We start from the raw sequence: 15,651 nt of genomic DNA on the forward strand, positions 1-15,651 counted from the left end.
TACTTGCGCGCTTATAATTTAAATCTGCTCTGATATGAATAGGCATAAAGGTGCAAACAAAATAAAATACAGAGCAAATCCTTGAAGTAAACAATGGAACTGTGCTATGTACGAGCAAAGAAATGAGAACATCCCAGAGCTATGCAGAAGAGCTCTTTGGGAAAATTACCTTCCTATCTTCTCCTTTGTGAAAATTTTTATCTAGGTTCGTATTAGTAGGAAAAATAAGTTTGAGAAAGCTTTAGGAATCAGATACAGCGTACTTGAGAGAGAGCTCTCAGTGCTGGATGTAGTTGAAAATAAGACTCAGAACCTCTGGTGACTACAACAAATTTATTTGAGTAGTTTGGGAATCAGAAGCCAAAAAAGTTCTCTGCACATGTTCATATTTACTGAACAAATACATTTAAAAAGGAATAAACTCACAAATCAAGACAAAAATAGTGAAATTGTTTGGGTCATGGTTGCAAACGATTTTGAAGAGCATGACCATCTTAGTGTAAAATGTTCTTAGAAGTCCTAAAGAGAGAAACAGACACATAGAGGTTAGGACAATGTTTTTGTTTTTGTTTTTAAAACTGAAGGTTTAGGGGCGCCTGGGTGGCGCAGTCGGTTAAGCGTCCGACTTCAGCCAGGTCACGATCTCGCGGTCCGTGAGTTCGAGCCCCGCGTCGGGCTCTGGGCTGATGGCTCAGAGCCTGGAGCCTGCTTCCAATTCTGTGTCTCCCTCTCTCTCTGCCCCTCCCCTGTTCATGCTCTGTCTCTCTCTGTCCCAAAAATAAATAAACATTGAAAAAAAAATTAAAAAAAAAAAAACAAAAAACTGAAGGTTTAAATTTTCAGTAGCAAAGTAAAGGAATGACAGGAGAGGACAGGAAAGGAAAAAATGGTGCTGACAGCTTGACTAGTATAAACTGAAGTTGAGGAACATGTGTACGATTCTTACTGCTTTTCAATAAAATGTGCAAAGGGGCATATCTAGATATCTGGGTGAGTCTGCTGAATGGAGAAAGAGGATTGGATGGGAAGTGGATCCAAGAAAAACAAATGTTAAGAAGTTGACAGGAGAGTTGTCTGCGGTGCACTTTGACACTGGAAGCTGAGAGGGAGAGCGTTCTGGTCCAGGAACGTTGAAAGGCTGTCTTGAAAAGTTACATGAGTTCACAGGCTATAAGAAAACTGCTGAGACCATATGACCCTCACTCAATTTCAAAGTCCAAAGCTATCTGTAAATCAGTCTACCACTTGTGACCTAAAAGACTTGTAGTTCCAAGCTGAAGGCCAAATTATGAAAAGTTAGCCTTCTTTTCAATAACATAACAACCTGAGGAAAACACACTTTAACTACTTTGTCTATATGGGCTTCAAATTAGATACTCATTACGTTATCTTGGCTTATTTGGGAACTTCTTGATTCTCAATTCTGATTTTAAACTATAAACGTATCCCCTCCACCTCTCCCCCCATTATGAGATTTGTAATAAGGTTTGTCTTTAAACACATATACATAATGTAGACGTGAACACTGATACATATACACATTGGCCTATGTCCATATTTATGAGTTTTTCTGAAGAAATGGTGGTGAGGAATGACTTTTTTTTATTTAAATGTGATAAGATGTACATAACATAAAACTTGCCATTTTAAGGATTTTTAAGGATACAGTTCAGTGGCATTAAGTACATTTCCATCGGTGTGCAACCACCACCATTAACCATCTCCAGAACTTTTTTACCACCCCAAACAGAACTCTGTACCCATTCAATGCTAACTCTTATTCCCCAGGTACCCCGAACCTTGGTAACCCTTAGTTTACTTTCTATCTCTATGAACTTGATTCTTTTACATACCCCATGTAACTGGAATTATAGAAAATTTGTCCCTTTGTGTCTGGCTTCTTTCACCGACCATAATGTCCTCAAGGGTCATCCACGTTGTTGCATGTATCAGAATTTCTTTGTTTTCATGGCTGAATAATATTCCACTGTATGTATACACTATATTTGGTTTATCCAGTCTTCACCCAAGTATGTTGGCTCTTTCCTCTTTTTGGCTATTGTGAATAATGGTGCTATGAACATTAGTATACAAATATCTGTTCAAGTCCTTACTTTCAATCCTTTTGGGCATATACTCAGAAGTGAAATTGTTAGATCATAAGGTTAATTCTAGGTTTAATTTTTTGAAGGAATCATCTTCTTTCTACAGTGGCTCACCATTTTACATTTCCACCAGCAATGCACAGGGTTCTGATTTCTCCACGTCGAAATGATTGTCTTTTAAGAATAAAAATATTCTGTCTGTTGTCAGCACAGAGCCTGCTTCAGATCCTCTGTCCCCCTCTTTCTCTGTCCCTCTCCTGCTTGTGTGCACTCTCTCTCTCAAAAATAAATAAACATTTTTTAAAAAAAGAATGAAAATATTTTTTATTTTGTGATACAATTTCTGGTCTTATTTCTTTTCATTTCTCTTCTTTCTGTCACTTGCTTTTATCACTGAAATAAAACCACAGGGTTTATAATACAAACAGTCTGATAAGAAACCATAATTCCAAGAAGTCTGAGAGAGAAAGAGAAAGTTTAAAAAGCTAATTCACAGAACAGTCATATAAAATGGGGTCGGAGAGCAGAACTTCCTCCCTAAAATCTGAATGCCACACTACATTCCCTAGAATGTGATGCAAATTCAACTTACAACAAGAAGCTAAGAAGGAAGACAAAAGCAAGCTCTGATGACAGCAAAATAAAAGAAAATATTTATAAATAAAGAACGGACAATGAAGTTTCGCATTTTACATGGAGGTAGAATTAAAGATAATTGGATAATGTTTACGTACATTTTCTGTAGCTTCCTGATGGAGACATAATCAAGACTTTAGGATTATTTTTTCTGACACTTTCTTCAGACGGCTGTGTAACACTGAATGATGATAATTTGGTCTAAAACATTATATGCATTTGTTTAGATATAATTAAGAAATGTTTAAAGGATGGAATTCAGTAAACATTCAATATTTGAAACAGGCCAGAATTAGAAGCATCATTTTAAAATCAGGAATAATCAATCTGACAATAAAATAAAATAAAATAAAATAAAATAAAATAAAATAAAATAATAGGATTCATAAAGCAATTTGTTTAAGCAACATACAAAAACATAATTTCTCAGGTTCACTATACTATGTCTATCTTGACACTTTGTAAAATATTCATGTAGATATTCAAACTCCAATGTTCCTAAATTTGTATATACCATAATGTTATAAAGAGAATATTTTACATGTATGTTTAGCAATTTCACATGAAAATATATTCTTGTAAAGCATAATAGCAATTTTTGCTTTACAAAATACAGTAATATAAATTTTTTTAAAAATCAGCATTTTTGTGATAAATCCAAATTTCTTTTTAAAGAGAGATAAAGAGAGTTTAGTTAAATTTCAAGAGAGATAAAGAGAGTTTAGTTAAATTTCATCAAAATCAATTCAAAATAGAATTTCAGAATTACTATCTGGATATGAATAAATAATGTGACCATCTTTCAGAGTTATTTTTAAATTATTCATATAGGATTTTGATTAGTTTAGCTACTACATGCACATTGAGACTATTTCCAAGTAGACGATAACGCTGTTTCACTGTTATCTTCTCAGGAAATCCTAGAAAAGAGAGATAATAATTTACAAGACAATCATTTATAATACAAACTTCCAGAGACAAAAGGATGCATCCTTTAGTAGGAGCACAGTGGTCATTCACATAAATAAGTCCCTAAGGTCTCCACGAAGTTCAATTAAGAAATTGGAATCTGAAGCCAAAAATATTATCTAAAATTACAATGCCTACACCACGTGACATTATCCTATCATGTAACATATATTATGCTCAGTGCACACATAATTACACACATACCCTCTGCAAAACTCACAGAAATCTGTATATCAACACACTTTAGGAAAAACTGTGGCTACCATTATTTCACAGTTGTTTTCCTTTAGTTAAAAACAGCTTTATGGAGATAAAATTCACCCTTTTAAAATACACAAGTCAATGGTTTTTAGGACAGTCACAGAGTTTTGCATACATCTCCACTATTTAATTCCAGAATATGTTTATTGCCTCACAAAGAATGTGGCCCACAGCTAATAACATACTCAAAAGTAAAAAGCTAAACATTTTCCTCTAAGATCAGGAATAAGACAAGGATGCCCACTTTTGCCACTTTTATTCAACAAAGTATTGGAAGTCTTACCCAGAGCAATTAGGCAAAGAAAAAGAAGTAACAGGCATCCAAATTGCAAAAGTAAAACTGTCACAATTTGCCGATGACATATTATACACAAACCCCCCAAAGACTCCACCAAAAAAGCTGTTAGCACTAATACATGAATTCAGTGAAGCCTCAGGATACAAAATTAATATACAAAGATCTGTTGTGTTTCTACACACTAACAATAAGCTATCAGAAAGAGAAATTAAGAACACAATCCCATTTACAATCCCATAAAAAAGAACAAAATACCTACGAATAAATTTGATCAAGAAGGTAAAAGATCTGTATGCTAAAAACTGCAAGACACCAAAGAAAGAAATGAGACACAAATAAATGGAAAGATATCTTGTGCTCATGGATTGGAAGAATTATTATTAAAATGCCCAGTATCCAAAGCAATCTACACAGTCAATGCAACACCTACCAAAATTCCAAGGGCATTTTTGACAAAAACAGAATACACAATCCTAGAATTCATATGAAACCACAAAAGATACCAAACAGCCAAAGCAATCTTGTAAAAGAAGAACAAAGCTGGAAGCATCATGTTCTGATATACAAAAATTAACTCAAAATGGACTGAAGACTAGAATGTAAGAACTGACACCATAGAACCCCTAAAAGAAAACAGGCAGTAAGCTCCTTGACATCAGTCTTGGCGACAATTTTTTTTGAATCTAACTCCAAAAGCAAAGTCGAAAAAGCAAAACTAAACAAGTGGGACTATATCAAACTAAAAACCTTTTACACATCAAAGAAAATCATCAACAAAATGAAAAGGCAACCTACAGAATGGGAGAAAACATTTGCAAATCATGTATCTGATAAGGGGTTAATACCAAAATAATATTGAGGGCATGTATATTAATTGTGCAGCCGCTATGGAAAACAGCATGGAGGTTCCCCAATGAATTAAAAATAGAACTACCATATGATCCAGCGACTCTACTTCTGGGTATTTGTGGGATAAAAATGAAAACACTAATTCGAAAAGATATATGCACCCCTATGTTCACTGCAACATTATTCACAATAGCCAAGATATGGAAAGAACCCCCCCCCCCACACACACACGAATTATTATTCAGCCATAAAAAAGGAATGAAATATCACCATTTGCAACAATACAGGTGGACCTTGAGGACATTATACCAAGTGAAGTAAGTCAGAGAGAAAAGGGCAAACACTCTATGATCTCACTTATAATGTGGAATCTAAGAAACAAAGCAAGCAAAGAAAAAAAAATATCACACTCACAGATACGGAGAATAGACTGGTGGTTGGGGGGGGGGGGGCTAAATGGGTCAAAGAGGTCAAAAGGTATAAACTTCCAGCTATAAAATAAACAAGTCATGGGAATGTCATTTACAGCATGGTGGAGACTACAGTTACTAATACTATATTGTGTATTTGAAAGTTACTAATAGGTCTTAAAAGTCCTCATCACAAACAAAAAATGTTTGTAACTATGTCTGATATATGGCAATGGATGTTACCACACTTTTTGTGGTGATCATTTCTCAATGTATACAAATATCAAATCATCCCATTGTATACCCAAAGGTATTATAATGTTACATCTCGATTATACTTCAATTTTTTAAAAAAAGGAAAGCTGGTACCCACTAGCAATCACTCCCCAGCTCCCCTCCCTGCCCCTGAAGCACTAATCTACTTTCCGTATCTATGGATTTGCCTATTCTGGACATTCCATATAAATGGAACCATACAATATGTTGTCTTCTGTTTCTGGCTTCTTTCACTTAGCATATTTTCAAGGTTCATTCATTCATCACAACATGATGTAGCGATACTCCATCCTCTTTTTAACTAAATAATAGTCTATCGCACGGATATGCCACATTTTATTTATCCACTTATCCATTGATAGATACTGGGTTGTTTCTACTTTTTGAGTATGAATTATTCTCTTGTATACATTTTTGTGGAGACATGTGTTTTCAGTTCTCTTGGATATATACCTAGGGGTGAAAATGCTGACTCATACAGTAACTCTATGTCTAACATTTGAGGACTTGCACACTGTTCTTCAGAGCAGCTGTACCATTTTATATTCCCACCAGCAGTGTACAAGGGATCTGATTTCACCACGTCTTTACCAACACTGTTATTGTTTGTCTTTTTGTGAAGCGGTATCTTATTGTGGTTTTGATTTACATTTCCTTAATAACTAATAATGCTGAACATCTTTTCATGTGCTTATTGGCCATCTGTCTATCTTCTTTGGAAAATATTCAAATCCTTTGCCCATTTTTTAATTGGATTATTTCTTTTTATTGTTGAGTTATAAGAGCTCTTCATATATTCTGGATACAAGTCCCTCACAGTTGTTTTTTATATTCTGCTTCCACAAATGGGCTTTCTCACATTGGACTTCTATTTTGCTACATTCTTTTTCAAAACAAATGGCCCATAGATACAACATTTGCTAGAGCAGAACCTTGCAAGTATCAACATAAAAGACTGTCCGTGAAGTATACCCTGTAAGGTTAGTTACCATTTTCATATTCAGTATCCTATGGCACACAATTAAATAAAGGAAAGGCAATTTAGATAATAAGATGGAGGAAATAATTAAAAAGTATTAAGAAAACCAAAATACATATTTTGTGAGGACCAGAAGGTAGAGTTGACTGTGATAAAATTGCTTCATCAACACTTTACATTATACTTACTGCAATAAAAGAAGTGGTCACATAATAAAATTACATATGCAATTGAGCAAGATCATAAAATTGCCATTATAAAGATAATATGTCTTAGGCAAGCACATTAGTCATCTAAAAAATTATTTCATTCAAATGAGCCAAAGATGCAACTCTATCACAGACTTTTAGAATATCCCAGGGATGACCTCGTGTAATATTAAGATTATATCACAGGGCAAGAAATGTTTGAAAGCAAACAAGTGAGATTTGTAAAAATGACATATATGTAAGGGTGCTTGCGTATTTTATATACAGGTACAGCTTTTTTTAAATTAAAAGGTGACTTTTTAGAAACTTAGGTACACTAAAGAGAATAATGATGCTCAAAAACACAGAAACATAGCATTAACAAGGTCAAGATAGCAGCTTTCATTCTGTAAGTGTAGGTCAGTGTCCGCTTCCCAAGCTCACTATCTCACGAGTGCATACCACTAGTGACAAAGAAAACCAGCACACGATGTACGGAAGGATCGATGCAAAACCCTCGTTAACAGCGCAGCTCAAACAACGCCCATTTCAGATTCAGACTCGATCATGTTGGAAGCACACGGGAAGGACATTTCTGTCACAGTGCTGCTCAGGGGTGATGTCAGGTCAATACTGATCATACAAATATATCACATATTTTAAAAGAAGGTGAAGTAATTTAAAGACTTTCGTGTATGTGCATTTGCAGAGAGCTTTGAAAAATTCTAACTTACATATGTGAAATTTTCAAATGAGAAGTATCTATGAAGTAAAGGCTATGAGAGCAAATAAATGTCCGTTGTTTTACAAGTAAAAGCTGACATTTGAATTTGATGTTGTCTGTCAGAAAGTGTGTAAGCATTTTACACGTTACCTCATTTAACTGTCACTAGGACCCTCTGACACTGGCGCTGCGATGACCCCCGCTCCACACATGTGTAAACTAAAGCAGGGAGGGCGTGAGGTGCAGCTAGGACTCCAACTTGGCCAGTCTGACTCTGGGGTCCCTGCTGCCTTTCAGTGTTACCACAGTGACTGCCACTACTGAAAGAAACGAGCACTCAAAACGTAGGAATTTGTTATTAGACACTCAATTTCTTTGCTCTCTTTAGTACTATGGAAAGTGCCTTTGATTGTTTAGCCTAAAAAAGCAAAAAAAAAAAAAATAGTAAGCAAATGAGCAGACTGGGAATTAATTTCTTGAGTCCAGTTCTCAGCTCTTTATTTGTTTTATGATGTTCTCACTTTACTGTGTGACGTAGACTAAGACAAGGAAAGTTTGTGTTTTCCTCAAATAACACTCCCCAGGGTATTTGTGACTGAATGAGATCACCAAGAAAAAGGCAGAGAGTTACAAAATAAACCTGGTTGCCGTGACTACCCTTCAAGAACCAATTACCAAGAGGACACTCCAATTATATAGTCACTTTCTTCCCAATGTACAGAAGGATGTGCTCCAAAACCTCATCTGTAAATCCACCATTTAGAATTTAAAACATGATCTATTTAACCCGTCATCTGCTTCAAAAATAGTACTGTATTAATATTACAACAATACTGGATTCAGACAAGTTCCACTTTTCTGCTTTCAAACTCCCAGAGTTATCAAAAACACACTGTGTCCTTGTGTAGTCCTGGAACACGTTAGGGAGGTCTGTCTCTCTCCGGTCGGCGCGAGCCAGGTACTGGGAACACAGCCACCCCGGCCTGAGACACTGACGGTGTCAGTATGGCCGAGAGCACAGGCACCAAGAAAGTGGGATCAGGGATGGGGCAGGGACTCTGCAAAGCCAAAGCAAAGACAACGTGTCCAGTCTCTTAACAGCATCCATCCCTGGATTTCCCGGACTACGAAGGAGCCAGGACTTTGTCCTTCTCACTCTGTATCTGCATTTTTGTTCTTGAGATTCCCTGCTTTAGTTTAGACTCCGTAATCTTTGGTCGCTTCTGGCAGCTGTGCTCCTGACCCACCACCCTTTTTTCCCATGAGGAAGACTCCTTCCTAGACCACCTCTCCACCTTCTTGTTTCTCTCCTTATAGGGAGGACAAAAGGTACATAACTGATAAGAATGTATCTCTGAGAAGAAATACAAATACACTTACCACCAAGAAAACAAATTCCTCAGCCACCTTTTAATTTCTTCACAAAAAGGACAAACCTACACATTATTTCACAAGATCTATGTGGGGTTATCAGAACAGGACCTCTGGTATCAAGAAAGTAAGTTGGAAAAGGACATGCTATTAGCAACCATCGGTGGGGAGAGGTGAGGAATTGCGAATTTGGCCCTTCTCCCCCGAAAACCACTTGGGACCATGACCGGAGTAAAGGGAGAGAGAATGGAGCCTGAAAGGAAGGGGCTGAGGCAGGTCATGAACAGAAGCAGAAAGAGGAGGGAAGGAAAATGTCAAAAATGGCACCATCAGGAAAGGAAGAAGGTTTCTTACGTCCATCTGTCTGGGCAAGGGTCTATTCATCAAATACACACAAGAGTCCTTGATGAATTCTGGGACCTTAAACGAAAGCTGGGGTCTGTGTATCTCACATACCGAAGTCTGGAGGAAATCCAAGGAGATTTGCTATTTCTTTAGGAGTGAAATACCGAAGTTTAAGCATTGATAATTTTGTTATCTTTTCTTCTTGTGACAAATTGGTGAGGGATTTGTAGACATTCTCAATCTGTAAGAAACAGCCAGGATAACTGATAAAGCAGAGTGCAAGCAGATTTGTTAAGATAAGATCATCTCTTGTGATTCAGTTTAAAAAGGATGAACATACATGTATGTATTGTATGTGCTACAATACACGGGAGCAAAACGCACAGGGCAAAACATCCCCTGCAATCAACTTTATAATTGCTTCATCAATGGCAATGTAAACTTTGAAATCGTAATGTTTAAAAATGAAAAGCTTAGGGGCGCCTGGGTGGCTCAGTCAGTTAAGCGTCCGACTTCAGCTCAGGTCACGATCTCACGGTCGTGAGTTCGAGCCCCGCGTCGGGCTCTGGGATGATGGCTCAGAGCCTGGAGCCTGCTTCCGATTCTGTGTCTCCCTCTCTCTCTGCCCCTCCCCCGTTCATGCTCTGTCTCTCTTTGTCTCAAAAGTAAATAAACGTTAAAAAAAAAAAAATTAAAAAAAAAATGAAAAGCTTAATGTTGAGCAAATCAGGAAACATTGTTTACCTGTCATTTTTGAGCCCTCAAAAATGAAACCGTAAGAAATAAACAATGGCAATAAGACGTGAAGAAATACAGTGAAAGATAAGAAGAAACCTGATCAACCAAGGAAATCAAGTTCACAATGCTAATAAGTGGATCATTAAAATGTTCAATGTTTATGATCAACTTCATCAAATTAAGATATTTTCTTAAAATGATAAAATACACTTGGTAAATTTAACTTCTCAGATTCATTCATTTGCTTCTGATAGGATTTTTACCATGGGTTAATTGTACTAATGGGAAGTTCAAATCAGGATAAAAGAAGATAATGTGATTTCAGTCCAAAATTATGCAAAAATATGATATTTTTGCAGTAAGTATATCAAGCTTGTTTGTTTTTAAACTATCTTTTTTTTAAGTTTATTTATTTATTTTGAGGGAGCAAGAGAGAGAGAGAGTGCATGAGCAGAGGAAGGACAGACAGAGAGAGGGAGAGAATCCACACTGTCAGCACAGATGCCAACATGGGGCTCGATCTCACAAACCACGAGGTCATGACCTGAGCTGAAATCAAGGGGCAGATGCTTAACCGACAGAGCCACCCAGGAGCCCCTCAAGCTTGTTTTCAACCATGATGCCATGAAGAGTTTACAAGTGAAGTATTAACGAAGAGTCTTGCTGAGATGTAGATTTCTGTCCCTAGAAGGCAGTTTTATAATGGGTGATCCAAAGAAAGCCTCCAATATTAAGATATTTGTGCATAATTTTAGAGAACATTAACTACTGTATGCTGCATTTCAATTTACTCCTTATGGAATAAAAAGAATACCAAAGGTAAGAATAATAACAGAGAAAGTGAAACAAAATATTCTTTGTACATAAACTCATCTAGCAACGAGAAACAAAAAAGATTTATCCTATAGTAAAGAATTGTTATATACACTATATTATATGAAAATATGAATAAATAACATGTATATTAATTCTGAATTAGACATGTAAAATTATTTTAATATTCTCAGATCTTAAGTCTTAAACATAGTTTTCAAGTATTTTAGCTCTAAAGCATATACGATACCTGCACGTCCTCTGAGGTCTGCAACACAGATCCTGTCCCTTCTATGTAGCTTCCATAACTGAAAGATTAATATGTATGTTATGTAGCATCTGATGTACTTGTTGATGTGAAATTTCTTAAATATTTCTTGAATGAATCAATCTAAATAGTTACATCCTTCTGAAATTGTCTGAAACACATCAACATGCTTTGTAAGTGAAAAGTTGCCAGATGAGACACAAGATAATTCTATTTAAATTTCTCAGACACTAAATTTGGCATAGTTTTTTGAGTTGTGTAAAAACAACGCTGAGTCATGCATTATTACCATTTCTTTGTATTAACTGTCAATTTCTTACTGTTCATCATAGAAAGCATGAATTTGCTAGGACTTTATATCCAAAGGCTATTCAGTACCAACACTCCTGGCACATTAAACCAAATGTTATGTAGGTGAAAACAAATTGTCCCTATTTCTCATAATGCCTGAACCATCACTGCTCCTCATGAGCTGAAAACCATACTCTCCAAGACCACGACAAACACAGGCCCACTGAATGTGCGTCTCCCTCTCACCGTTAACGCAGGTTTGCACTCTTTTTCATGCAACAAATAGACCACTGTATAAGAAACTGTATTAAAAGTACAAAACCCTACAGAAATGCAAGATATTGGTAATATTTCTTCCCCCAAAATCACTGCCAAGCTAGCTGCTTAAAATATTATCATTATTTTTTTCCCTAATAGATAAAGTGAGAGAAAGTTACACCAGGAAGAATATTTTTGCAAATCTGTTTTCTCACATATCATGTATGTGTGTGTGTAGATAGATAGAAAGGAAAATATTTATACTATTTACACTAAAAAATACTTTTATACTAAGGCTTCCTTTATACCATCTTTATAATTACAAACGAATTTCAAGGTTGTTTTTTATTACCAAATTGATAAGTCTTGTCTTATCGGACTTGGAAACAGACAACAGCTGAGTACAGTCTTTGAAGGCAATGGAAAGTAATAAACCTGTTACCCTGGAAGTCCAAGGGCAGAGCACGATAAAAATCAGAATAAATCTGGTATGGTTTTATCAGGAGCAGAGTGTGCATGAAAGCTAGCTAGCTAGTGGGCGAAAAGAGAAGGCCTCAAGTTTCAAATCATACGGTTAACTCATCCCCAGGAGTGGAGTTAACAAAGCAGAGATAGGGGTCTTTTACAAAATTTTCTGGAAAGGCCTAATTTTCCCCTTCTTTGTAGGTTTTAAAACATTGATGAAAAATATTTTAACATTCAAAAAATAACCCAAAGGTAACCAATAAAAGACACTGTGATATATATACCATGAGAACAGAAAGTTCTTTATGTATTCATGTGTAATAATATCCAATTTATATTGCATAATGAAAAAAGTATATAATAATAGATATAGTATGTTACCATTTACTTAATAAGGTGGTAAAAATATACATGTATATTTAAATACACCCTCATACATAATACCTTGGGAAGATTAGACAGCAAATTGAAATCACTAATTTCCTGCATGTAGGCAGGAAAACTGGATAAGCAAGAGATAGAGAAAGGAATTTCACAATCTTTGTACCTTTTGAATTTGGAACCATAAAAATATATTACTTATTTTAAAAACTGAATGAAATTTAAATATGCTCTAACGTGCATTAGATGATTTAACTTTATTTCTTGATATTAAAATTTAATGTCTTCTTATACATTTGATCATGAGAGTGGACATAAATTTTGAGGTCTGATGTGCCGTAAAAAGAAAGGTGCTAAAAAGTAGCAATTCAGTATCAATAGAAACCATGTTTCCACCATGGGTAATTAAGCTCTTATGAAGGTCACCAAACAAATGGCATTGTGTTTTATGAGCACTTTTGTGGGCTGTGCACATAATGTTCTGCCAGAAGGAATTTTTACTCGTGCATTCTATTGGAACACGAAAGCAGGCAATTAAGGGCAAAAAAAAAAAAAAATCATTCTAGTAGAAACATTTTCTAAAATGGTCCTTATTTTGAGAAGAACTAAAAGAAACAATAACGATAAAAACCTGTCTATTTTGAATATGCCATTTTAAAAGTCTCTTTAAAACCTACCCTTTGGTAAAGCATGTGGACCTTCTGCAAGTGGGCTTAACAATGTCTAACAAAAGAGCGTATCGCAACAGTGACTTTGGTGGTAAAAAATACTGATTCGTGTCAATGTCCTCTTCAAGAAAATCTTTTAGCATCCGCACAGAGAGATCACTGTCCTGCTGATGTTTCCGGTCAATTTCTTCTATAGTTTCAAGCTTAAAAAGAATGGCTTCTTTTCCAGAACACTGTCTGCCATTATCAAAGCAAATATTTGGTTCAATTTTCTTTCTTTCAATTTTATTTTCTGCAACTATTGTATTTTTTTCTGGATGTTCAGATTCAAGTTTGGGGAACTCCTTCAGCACCTGGCATTAAGTAAAAATACATGACCTGTTAAAAGCTTTATTAAAAAATAAAAGATAAATTAATAATGCCCCAACAACATTATGCAAAAAAACCTCTTTAGCCTTTACAGAGTTGTCAACAAAAATACAGAAACTGGATTTACTTGTATGTATACAAGTTATTATTATAAGTTTTTCATCATATAGCTGTAGTGTCCTCAGGCTACAGATGATTTATTTCCTGGAGTTACTGTTTCCTATATTTATTAATGAAAACATTCAACAAATAGGAAGTATGTTGAATATAGATACAGTATCATATTTAAAAAAGAAGTTTAGAAAGCAACTTTAGTTACAGAATGACTAAGTCAGCAGAATAAAAGGCATAGCATTTAAAAAAATAAAAAGAAAAGAGAGACAGCAACATTAACATTTCCAGAAAACGTGCACCGGATCAAAATTTGCCATATTCCTTCATTAAAAAAGAAAAGCTGGAACATACCCATGATCTACAGGGAAACTAGTAATTACAAAAAGGAAAGCATGTTTCCCCCTGAAAGGTTATTTCTCTTTGTGAGTCCCATAGGAAAACTTTGTTCCTCCAAAACATATAACCATACATAATGTCCTATTTTGTGAAAGAAAAATAGTTCCCGGAATTTTTAATGATGATGTCTTTGTGAATATAGTTTACATACCATTTTGGGAACTGACCACCACGGAAAGGCAGATGTATTGGTATCGTATTGCAAGGGATCCAAATGACACTATTGACCCCCTGCTAGTAGGACGTGGCTTTTGAGTTCTTACCTGTGATTGTTAAGAAGAGCTTCACCGAACCAGTGACACTCCCTGTTTTCCACAGCAATTTTAACAGAAATATGTACAGTTGTTTGCACAGTTAGAGATCCTATCTATAGCAATAGAGCATTTTATTCTGGCTTGTAGTAATCACTGCATTTTAATTAATGAAGGCTATATAGCACGGACCTCAAAGAAAATGCAACCAATGTGTTAGAATACTGTTAAGCCAGTTTTAAGACAGTATAATTGAGTTTTATCTGAAATAATCAATGGCTTCTATTGGGGGGAAAATAAGACGCAAAATAGTCAATGGTCAGAAGGGAAATTACAGGGGAGAAAAGGAGGATAACAGCACTAATAACAGTTTTTTCAACCTTTAACTTCTATTTTCTTCTAATAATGAAAGAAAAGTTTTTATTTTTTGTCTTGTTTAAAGCAATAAACGTCATCGGGAGAGGAAAAAGGTCTAGGAGTTGGACCTAGGTGGTGGTCTGTATTATAGGCTCAACAGGACACATGTAAGCTCCTACAAAGTCATTCTTGAAATAAGTTAGCAGACTGAAATAAAGTTACATAATAATAATAATAATAATACCACCTGACCAGGAGCTTGAAAAGGCAATGGTTCTGACTGAAGCTTTGCAATGAGGAAATACCGTAGCCTTGAATTTGGAATGCCGAGCTGCAAGTGAAGCAAGCAGTTAGTTACTGTAGGAAATTAAAGAGACATGAATCAACTGTGAGCACCCAAGTAAAAAACGACTCATACAGGAATGCATTTAGTTTCTGTCAGGAAAGTTCTATTATTGATTTGTGGAAGATATTTTTGTAGCAAATTCTCAAACCTTTTAAGTTGCTTTGTACCTTTACTTGAATGAACAGAGATTGCATGTGATGAGTCATAGGTCTCTGAGTCACTTTCATTTTGTAATTCCCAGGTAAGAAATTATATAGACATCCTTACATTCATTATTAATAGTAATCATAAAAAGTAAAATTCGACTATAGCTATTTTTGGCAATTTATTACCTCCTTTTATTAAAAAAGGAGGATACACTAATTTTAAAGTTAAAAGGCAATAAATATGAAATAAACCTAATGAGACCAGACATAATGCCAATTTCCATAGTACATGTACTTTTTCAATGGGTTTTCTTTTAATTTCAGGACAAATAACTGTATAATAGGCTAAAGATAATAAATAGGAGGTTAACAAACACAA

General features: G+C 35.4%; 1 protein-coding gene across 12 annotated transcripts in view; it reads right to left on the reverse strand.

Moving 5' to 3' along the window:
- Window positions 1-352: 352 nt before the first annotated feature.
- TRDMT1 (tRNA aspartic acid methyltransferase 1) overlaps window positions 353-15,651 on the reverse strand; it is a 61,843-nt gene continuing 46,544 nt past the window's right edge. For 10 of the 12 annotated variants that reach the window (XM_047866526.1, XM_047866516.1, XM_047866519.1 and 7 more), the window contains 5 exons: window positions 15,028-15,111; window positions 13,303-13,646; window positions 11,213-11,270; window positions 9,523-9,652; window positions 2,363-3,661 (listed from right to left, as the gene is read on the reverse strand). In XM_047866526.1, the coding sequence (XP_047722482.1) occupies window positions 3,561-3,661; window positions 9,523-9,652; window positions 11,213-11,270; window positions 13,303-13,646; window positions 15,028-15,111 (717 nt within the window). In that variant the 3' untranslated portion in view covers window positions 2,363-3,560. Of the gene's footprint in view, window positions 520-2,362; window positions 3,662-5,405; window positions 8,754-9,522; window positions 9,653-11,212; window positions 11,271-13,302; window positions 13,647-15,027; window positions 15,112-15,651 lie in introns of those variants that run through there. The other 2 variants (XM_047866527.1, XM_047866517.1) reach the window with 2 other exon arrangements.

This window comes from Prionailurus viverrinus, chromosome B4, assembly GCF_022837055.1.
Source record: "Prionailurus viverrinus isolate Anna chromosome B4, UM_Priviv_1.0, whole genome shotgun sequence".
In the NCBI taxonomy this organism is placed as follows: domain Eukaryota; kingdom Metazoa; phylum Chordata; class Mammalia; order Carnivora; family Felidae; genus Prionailurus; species Prionailurus viverrinus.